This window comes from Artibeus jamaicensis, unplaced genomic scaffold (genome assembly GCF_021234435.1).
Source record: "Artibeus jamaicensis isolate MK-2021 breed Jamaican fruit bat unplaced genomic scaffold, CSHL_Jam_final contig_387, whole genome shotgun sequence".
Classification (NCBI taxonomy): domain Eukaryota; kingdom Metazoa; phylum Chordata; class Mammalia; order Chiroptera; family Phyllostomidae; genus Artibeus; species Artibeus jamaicensis.
Window position 1 is genome coordinate 16,208,338 of NW_026521812.1, and position 9,631 is coordinate 16,217,968.

The 9,631-nt window shown below is 40.3% G+C and overlaps 1 protein-coding gene across 1 annotated transcript in view; it reads left to right on the forward strand.

The window, feature by feature from the left end:
- ROS1 (ROS proto-oncogene 1, receptor tyrosine kinase) overlaps positions 1-7,733 on the forward strand; it is a 101,866-nt gene extending 94,133 nt beyond the window's left edge. The window contains exons 45-46 of the mRNA XM_037158121.2: positions 6,666-7,018; positions 7,537-7,733. Of these exons, the coding sequence (XP_037014016.2) occupies positions 6,666-6,976 (311 nt within the window). The 3' untranslated portion in view covers positions 6,977-7,018; positions 7,537-7,733. The remainder of the gene's footprint in view (positions 1-6,665; positions 7,019-7,536) is intronic.
- The last annotated feature ends 1,898 nt before the right edge of the window (positions 7,734-9,631 follow it).

The window sequence follows — 9,631 nt, forward strand, 5'->3', positions numbered from 1 at the left end:
TATTTGCAATTATAACATCAGATAAGCCTTGTTAACCATCTCACACTGTCTCCACCTGCCTTCTCGTTGTGCGGCTGAGCTGATTCTGAGAATGGGGCCGAGACTGAGGGAGTTATAACTGCTGCACAGCCCCATCCTTGTGGAGAGTTCTGGACATACACTTGCCTATGCGAAGATCACAAAGGATAAGGAAAAACATACCTGCGAGTGTTCTAGATGCTATCAAGTCTGTCTCCTTTTCTAAGCATTTACTTAATGCATTTCTTTGAATTTTTGATAAAATTTTTCAAAATTATTTCAGCAAATAGTTATTAATTTTTGCCTAAGGCATAGTGTTAAGCACTTGAATTCAATGTGTTTCATTGGGCTGCTTTAAAGAAAAAGGAGAGGCAAGAATATTTCTTTCCCTTGAGAGACTAGAGTCAGTTTCTTTAATTTTTTATGTAACGTTTCATAGTGTGCTCTGTTTCTGCTGGTGAATTTGAGTTGTCTCTGTCATAGGGACAACTATGTCCCTGTCATAGAGACATGGGGCTGTGTCTCTAACCGCAGGGAAGATGAGTATCCTGATTCACTGCTGAATAATACTGTGCTGCTCAAGCCATTTGAATCTGCTCCTGCTTGGTTTGATTCTTATTTGTGTAACCTGATGTGTGAAAATTTTAGGGGAACCACGATCTAGAGTGGGGTGCTAGTGTGTAAATGAAGTCTTTTAGATAAGTTGCAGTGACTGGGTTGAGTTGAATGTGTGGGATCTGAAAGGCAAGCAGCACCTGGTGTTGCTTACCTGGCACTGGAAGCATGGTTTTCTTCCTAAATCACTGCTCTGATCTCCAAAAGCAGCACTTAACTGATAAGACTCTGATGCCGATTTGTTTGTGAACGCTATTTCTGTAGGCCTTATGAAATTAAACACAATCGCCTTTTAAAGATTTAAAAAGAATTTTATGTTGTTTTGTATCAATCATAAAAATGATTGCTGGTTTCTTTTTGATTTCCTTTTTAACACTGCCAGTAATTAATCTCATTAACAGTTCTTGTTGTATTACTTATAAGTGTATCCAGAGATCTCCATTATAAAGTAATTCATGTTTACTGTTTAAAAACCTAAAATGACCTAAACAGAGTAAAAAGTAAAAGTCTCTTGCTTCCTACCTGTCTTCACTCCCCAGTGCTAGCCAGAGTTTGCAATTTGGTTATACACTTCAGGGTATTTTATATGCATATACAGCCATTCACAGAAATGTTCATTTGAGTATATTTGTACATATACTGGCTGAATTTGGAGATAAAATTTAGGTAATCTGGAGGAATACATGAGTTGTAGATTCTCTGGTCAGTTCTCCACTATGTTTTTCCTTACAAATAAGCTTACTTTTAAAGATTTAGTGAGCAGATGATTTGATATTGTATCTTCTGCTGGAAGCCCAGAGGCATTCCGTGTGGTCAATGAGAAGAAATCTGTGTCCTGGGGGAGTCCAGAGGAAGGATGCTGAGTCCACACTGCCTAGCAGAGTGAGAGTTTAATAAAAGCCACTGGGAGGAAGTTGTTTCTAGGCTGAGTTCTGCCAGGAGGTAAGGAAAAAAGCTGTATTTCAGAATAGCAGGAACAGTGTGTGTAAAGGCAAGCAATAACAGAGAATGAGGTGTGCATAGATCTGCATGTTGCTTATCATACATGGGGTGGGAAATGCAAGTGATGAAGCTGGAGGGGGTAGTTCAGGCAGGAAATGAAAATTAATGAAAGCTGAATGAATGAATGGTCACAGGTGTAGAGAGAAGGAAATGAACTCAGAGTTACCACGGAGCTAGATTCTATAGGACGTGGTGTCTAATTTGGTGAAGAAGAGAGAGGAGAAAATAGTGAGCCCCAGTGATGTGAGAAGCTCAGTGAAAAGCAGTGTTCTTCCAAGAGATGGGGCCATAGGAGGAGGAACAGGATTGCCATGTTTGGTTTGAGCTGGGTGTGGGGTACGTGGGGAAGCCCAGTATACAGTTGAAAGGTCTGTCTTGTAAATATAGGTAATTGATGTCCAGGGTGTGGGTAAGGCCATTGATTTCAAGTGCACAGACTGAGAAGAGAAGTGATCAGTGAGTGAGACACAGAAAACTGCCAGTACAGGAAGAACTGACGAAGTAATACAGGGGGTGGGGTGTGAGAGGAGAAGTGGGGGGAGAGGAAAGGTGTGACTGCATTGTCATGAAAACCCAGAGGACAGTGGCTCAGGGAGGAGGGAGCGAGCAGGTGCTACAGGAGTGAAGTTCCAGAGGGACAGAGGATTTTACAGTTGACTTGTATTATATTTTAAAATCCAACTCTTTGCTCATTGAATCATTTCCTTCTAATATGTGCAGAATTTTTATAAAAATCACAGAGGCTGCCATAATGGGTGTCAGAGGCCCTGACAGGTCAGCCCTACCTTCGGCTCTACCACAAGTCTCCGTGCACTCTTGGGAAAATCTTTTTACCACTTTGCATTACCTTGTTCACCTGTGAGGCTAAGTGACAGACAATGCTCACAGTAAATATACAGAACAAGACCCCTTTTGAAGTGGCTTTTTAATGACAATAATAGCAAATTTTATTTTAGCCCTTTTTTCCTGTGCCACTTGCTGTTTTATGTAGGCAAATTTATTAGGTTCTCACACTGGGCCTATGATGTGGGCATTTTTATTATCACATTTGACAGATGAGGAGGCTGAAGTGTAGGGACTTGCCCACAGTCGTACCGCTGAGGTGGGGTTGAAGTCCTGGTTCTGTCCCAGAGCCTGTGCTCTCTGCCTTCCCAGGGCTGTGGCTGGGGAAGGACCCTGCCCGCAAGCTGTCTCTGATTCGCTGTCAGTAGTGGCTGCTCAGCTGGCAGGAGTGGAAAACCATTACTTACAGCCTACTGGGATAGATATACTAACTGGATATGAAATTTACTTAGTGCCAAGTTTTGGCAGACTTAATGAAAATTCTAAATAGTGTTCAAAAACATAGAGAAGCATATGTAGAATGATGATGCAGAAAGAGATTAACTGGGAATGTAACCAAACTTTTATAATTTAGATAGAAACAAACAATTCTGTGCCATAGACACATAATTTTAGGGGAAAGGGGAAATCTCATTCTATTATTTACAATGCATGTAATTCCTGAAGGTAAGAAATAGTTAAGAGATATGGAAATCGCTAAGAATTTTGATAGAGAAGTGATTGAACCAAAGGGGCAGAGAAGAGAGAAGAAATAGAATGAAAGGTAGAGTTTGCATATTTGCAAAGGATGGAATTCAAGGAACAGTCCCTTCGAGTCAAGCCTAACCTTAATTACCTTTTTAGTGAAAGAGAATATGTTTGGTAACAGTTTGCTGCTTTGCAGACTGGTAGGCATATTTAGCAAAGCAGTGTGATGTCTGTTTTCATTGTTATTGTCGGACACATATAAGAAGATAAGAAAGTCATGGAAGGACTTTTTTTGGAAAAAATAAAGGGTATTAGGATTACATGGAGCAATAATACAATGCCTATTCCATGGTCCTACTGACCTAATGGGGTGGAGAAGGGATAGAGAGAGAAGTAACATATCTGGGCATCTAGTAAAAATATCCCAGTGACTTCATCCCAGCATTTGTGTAAACATCGCCTCACCGGTCCCAGAGAGTTCCACAGGAAACAAATCTAAATGCTCCTCTGCCGTTCTAAACATAGCCAGTCAGCCGGCATATGTCTCGGCTCTTAATACCCTGTCTTACTTGAAGTTTTTATTTTAATATTTCTCTCTAAAAGACAGGGTTGCTGAGTACATGCTGTCTTTATTCAGAACCTCTGCTTTGAGATTTGACTTGTGGGCTTTCTATTCAGTAGTTTTTAAAGAAAAATAAACAAACACTCTTCCTCCCCCAACCCACGTCTCTTTATGCAATAAGATGTACTGATTGCTGAAAGCCTGCCAGGGTCAGGTTACTAAATATTGCTCTAAGTATCACGAACCAATGAAGTAGTTAGCTAATGATTTTTCTGGGACATACCTGCCAGAATTTGTATAAAACATTTATTTGACTTATATTATATTTTTTTTTACTCACCAAAAGGCAAACAGTGTAAAATCTTGTTTCATCAGAAAGTTTCCCGACGTGCTGTTTACTGTGATAAAAATATGGCAGCGAGCAGGTAGACTTAAACTGTAGCTTTCAGTTTTTGTTGAAATTCTATACTTTTCTTAACCTAATTTTTATATACTTTTTAGGAATAGCCTAATTTCATCAATACTTTGGGCCACTGGACTATTTGAAATTAAATATCCTATTTCTATTGCTTTGGATAGCTTCTATTGCTATTATCATATATAAGTTTTCTTATGAGTTTCTCAATAGCAATTAATATATATTAAAAGCACTCATAACATTTAGTTCCTTCCATCACTTAAGCGCTAACCAAACCTGGCATCTGATCAAGTTATTTCTGTGGGGAAGGTATTTTACAACACTGCTTGACCATTGATGTGGTTTGAAATATGCTCTGATGCTGTCTGAACATGAGATGTTGCCAAAGAGCTTGTGAGCCCACAGCTTGGCCATCCTTTTTGTTCTCAATGGAAGGGTCTGCAAAAAAATGAGTACATAATAATACAGAGTAGGGACAGTAGTTCATATGCCCTTGTAATAAAGTAAGCTTTGCATCAGGTATGAAACTTATGGCCTACACCTGGTAAATAGGTAGGTCCATTAAATTCCAATGAGGAAACATAGATACAATGATGCTTCCCTTAGTCCTTTGACATTTTCTCATATTTCAGTTTAAATTCATTTCAAATAAATTCAACCTGGATATATGTCAGGGTTCAGTACTAAAGGCTGGCAGCTCCGCAGGCCTCTCCCCACTTTGATGCTCTCCTGCTGGAAGGATGGGGAGGAGAAAGGGCAGGACTATCGTCTAGCTACTGAAATACTTCTGATTTTTCAAATATACTTTATGAAAGAACAGTAGTATTTCTGATCACATTTTTTTATCCAGAGACTAGTATCCAGAGATCAGAAAGTATTGATAAAAAAACAAGTCTCATGATATACATTCGTGTATTTATCTTGTATTGTGTACTGTTGTATTTTAGGTAATATACATTTGCGTATTTGTCTTGTACAGTTGTGTACTGGTATTCCAGGTAACCAAAAAGATTTGTGAAATGTTTCAAAAGCTCTGCTATCAGATTTCAATAAGAATTCTGATACTTTTCTATGTAAGAAGGTCAGTCTTTCGGTAGAGAAAGACAAAAATGGCAGGGGCATAACTGTGAAGAAAGCCAGCCACCCTCTGGCTGTTCATTTTTCCGCTGCCACCCTGACATCACACACACCTATGCTGTGCCTCTCACGGACTTCTGTGGGGCACACTGCTCATCCACACGGGTCCCCTTGTACAGCCCAGCAACTTCACCTCTCCCTTGGGGAAAGTGAATACATGAAACAGACTTGAGCCAGATGGTCTGGGTTCAAATTCCAGCTGTGTGGTTTTGGGCAAATTATTTAACCCCTCTGTGTCTCAGTGGCCTCATCTGTTACATGGGGATAATACTTGTATTTACTTAATAGAGAATACATTGTTATATGTTTATAGCTTAGAATAGTGCCAGAGACATAGGACGTACTCTGTAAGAGTTAACAACCGTTGTTATTAATAAGGTACATCATGTCATTTTCCTCCTCCCTCCATCTGGCCATCAGAACTTGCCAAGCCTGGGTCCATTTCCTACCAGCCTATGGAAGTCAGAAGCACACGCTAGTTTTAAATTTGCCAGTCACTGTTAATGGTTTCATAGCTACTCGTCCCGGGGGCCTGGCTGAGGAGGGCCGGCCACGTCTGCTGTCCAGCCTTTCTCAGTCCACACCCAGCGCTCTCCTGCCACGGGACCCAGGTTCTCACTGTTCTCTCCCTTGAATCTTCTCCCTAAGATATTCTCGTGAGAGTTCTCTCACTTCATTCAGGTCTCTACTTAAATTTTACTGAGAGAGAGGACTTTGCTAACACCTCATCTAAAATAACAGTCCCGTTCATACCACTACTTTCTTGTTCGCTTTTCCACTGAGTTTTCCTTCAGTACTTATTACCACCTGGCATAGATTTAGTGGTCTGGGAATTTGTTTTCTCTCTCCCCCATGAGAATATAAACCCCAAGAACAAGCAAGTTTGTTTCACTCACTGCTGGGCTATCAATACCTAGAACGCAGCCTGGAACATATAGTAGGAATCCCATAAATATTATTTTAATAAATGACTAAATCACTTAATTTAAAGAAACACATCTTTAAAGATAGATATTTTAGCTGGGATGGCAGGATGGAAGGGTAAGCACTTTAGACAAAAAAAAGGCCGTAAATTCTTCATTTCTACCACAAAGACCACGGCCCATTCTGCCTGTTATGACAGAAGCAGCCCTGTGCGCCTCACCATGTTTTCTACATCCCGTTATTATAGCACATGAGCCCTATGGTGTTATGTCTGCTCCCCTAGTGGACAGCATTAGCCTTGAGGCCAGGGAGCATGTCTTGTTTATCTCTGTGTTCCCCAGTGGACTACATAAATGTTCGCTGAACCAATGTACATGGTTGGTGCTGTAATTCTTATACAGCTTGTATATTACAAATAAAGGAAACCAAATAGATACTAGAATATATATTTTTTCACAGATGAAGATGGCAACATGATTTGTTTGAATTTGGATGAGGGTATGTCAATTGCTTTAATGGAGACCAAGAACCAAGAAGGGTTAAACTATATGGTACTTGCCACAGAATGCAGCCAAAGCGAAGACAATTCTGAGGGTCCTCTAGGCTCCAAGGAATCTGAATCTTGTGGTCCAAGGAAAGAAGAGAAGGAACCACATGCAGACAAAGGCATCTGCCAAGAAACGCGAGTGGCGTACTGCCCTCCTGGCAAGCCCGAAGGCCTGAACTATGCCTGTCTCACTCACGGTGGACATGGAGATGGGTCTGACTAACACCTCCGCTTGGGAAATGCAGAGTCGAGACAAATGCTCCCAGTAAGTAGTTACTGAAAGGAAACCCTAGTAAAACGATAAACCTGGTGGTTGTCTGTGACTCTGAATTAACACTGGGAGGTTCCTGAATTCTAATCTTGGTTCTAAGAACCGCTTGGTTTCAGTTCTGACAATCCCTATACCCACTGTCTAAACTTCAGCAAGATTCTGAGGTGGACCGCTGAGCATTTAGAAAGCTTAGGAAGACACATGAGTCTGGAAGGGAAATTGCTCTCCTTTACACTGGTGGACACGTAGACCTGCCCACCCTTCAGTCTGGGTGGTGACCAGAACATCTGGGAAAGACAGGACTGTTCAAAGACCTGGAGGAGGGGGGTGAGAAGCATGCTCAGGGGTCCAACTGAACTACAGATTATCCTGCAGGGAGCTAAGAAATAACTAAATAACTCTACACCTCCCGAAGGAACCAGCACCTATAGCGTAAGAAACCATTTGAAAAGCTGCCGCTTTAATAAAATGCTGCCTTTACTGACTCTTCTAATATATTTTGTATTTTGAAGGTTTTGAAGTAATGGAAAGTGGGACCTGAAGATGTCTAAATCCTGAAGTTGAACACTGAGTGGTACAAAAATCTCTCTGTGACTTGCGTACTGTCATGGAAATAAGCTAATGTGAAAATTGTCTTTATTTGCTGTATCTATTTTACATATAAAATACTTAAGATTCTGTTCAGTATCAAAATGTCCTTAAGACTAAGTATAAATGATTATACAATGCTAATTAAAGCTCTGTGATTTTTAGAAACTACATGAAATAATAAATACCCAAATGAGAACTATTTAAAATATTTTTCAGTGAAATGCTCTGATTTAAAGACAATCTTTTTTTTTTGCAGCTACCCATTTAAACCTGAAAGTCTTAACTGCTCTAATAGCAACATTAATGAAAGTTTTCTACATCTTACTAAATTGTGATACACTGGATGTTCACTAGATGTAGAGAAGAACATTTTGATTATAACATTTGCTAAAATCTGCTGTGGAAGAAGATCATGTATCCCCTGCCACCTCAGAGACTTTAGTTCATTTTTTAACTTGCCTGGTGTACGACGACCTTCGCAGATGTTGGCTGAATGGTGAGGAGCACAGGGAAGTCAATGTATTCTGTGGTGAGCAGCTTCCAAGTAAAAGTCAGGGTTTGTGGCCACATCTGGTATTCCGTGAGCAAGGCAGAATGTTCTCTCCGACCTGCTGACCCTTTAATTGGCATTTATCACTCTCTTGGATAGCCCAGCATCTGACCCCCCTTTCCGAGTTAGGGAATTCCTCTGCCTTCATCTTCCAGGTGGGAGCTATGCTCCATTCGCTCCTTCAGGATCCTTTGCTGAAATAAGGCAGGCATGTGACCTGGCCCCCACCCCCCAGACTCACCCACCACAGGCATTTGATTGAGAGCTAAGGATGCACAGGGACAAGGATCACAGTGAGTCTTTCCTGGTGATGGTGGCAACTGTACTTGGTCTGGCACAACTGCAGTATCTAGGGCCAGGAGGGTTGGCAGAGCGAATCTAGAGTTTGGCAGCTGGGGTTCTGACCAACCAGTTCTGCTGTCTGCTTCCAGCCTTTGCCCCAGGCTCCATAACCCCCAGTCTGGGATTCTATCAGTAACCCCCATATCTTGTCCATAAATGTTGAATCAGCCAAAGACCGTTTCCATTGCTTGCAGCCAGGATTTTTGCTCTGCCAGTGCCATGTACTTTTATTTTGAAAAACGCAAAGGGATCAGAAACGTATATGAGAACTGAATTTTCAGTACAACACATTTTCCCTATAATTTGGACAGTAATGAAATGTATAGACTATCTGAGAGAAACAGCCCCCAAAATATCATGTTTCAGCTAAAGTGTAAGTGCAAATTAGTAGCCTTTTTATAATTCATAGTGAATAATATTGGTAGAAATATTCAATGTAAAATGAAATAGACAATGGCTAAACTCTCAAAGGTAAAATTTATTATGGAAAGTAGCAATTGATAAAATACAAATGGCTGGTATTAAAAACCATGTAAGTTAATTCTGTAAAAGTTAGATTTTGTAATTAAGAGGGAAATAATGGCAGTGGCATCAAATGGCACTTGTTAAAATGTGCTTCTCACTAAAATTTAACAAGAGTATAAAATCTTACCGATGAATTTTTTTTAATCTGTAAAATATGACCTGGAAGTATTCCACTTGGGACAAATAATTAGCAAACATTGTATTTGGTAAATGAAATACAAAACAATACAAAAGCCAATTGATAAATCTAATTTTCATTTTAAATTGTTCAAGGAGAACTAATAATTCATAAGAAAAATATTTAAGTTGTTACTGAAAAATATTTATCACAATTTAACCCAACCAAGTGAACAAAGATTGACCTACATAAAATTAACATCGATATCGTTCTGATGAACATGCTTTACTGAGAACACCCTTGAGCGAAGAACCTGCCCCCGGCCCCAGACACGCTCTATGTTGCTTCTCCACATGGGTCCTTGCTGGCCTACTGCACTTTCCTTGTTCTTCTCTGCTCATCTAAATCCCACTCATCCTTTAGGATCGGCTCATACCCCAGTTATTTGGAAAAGCTTGTCCCTAAGTCTCCCCTCTTTCCC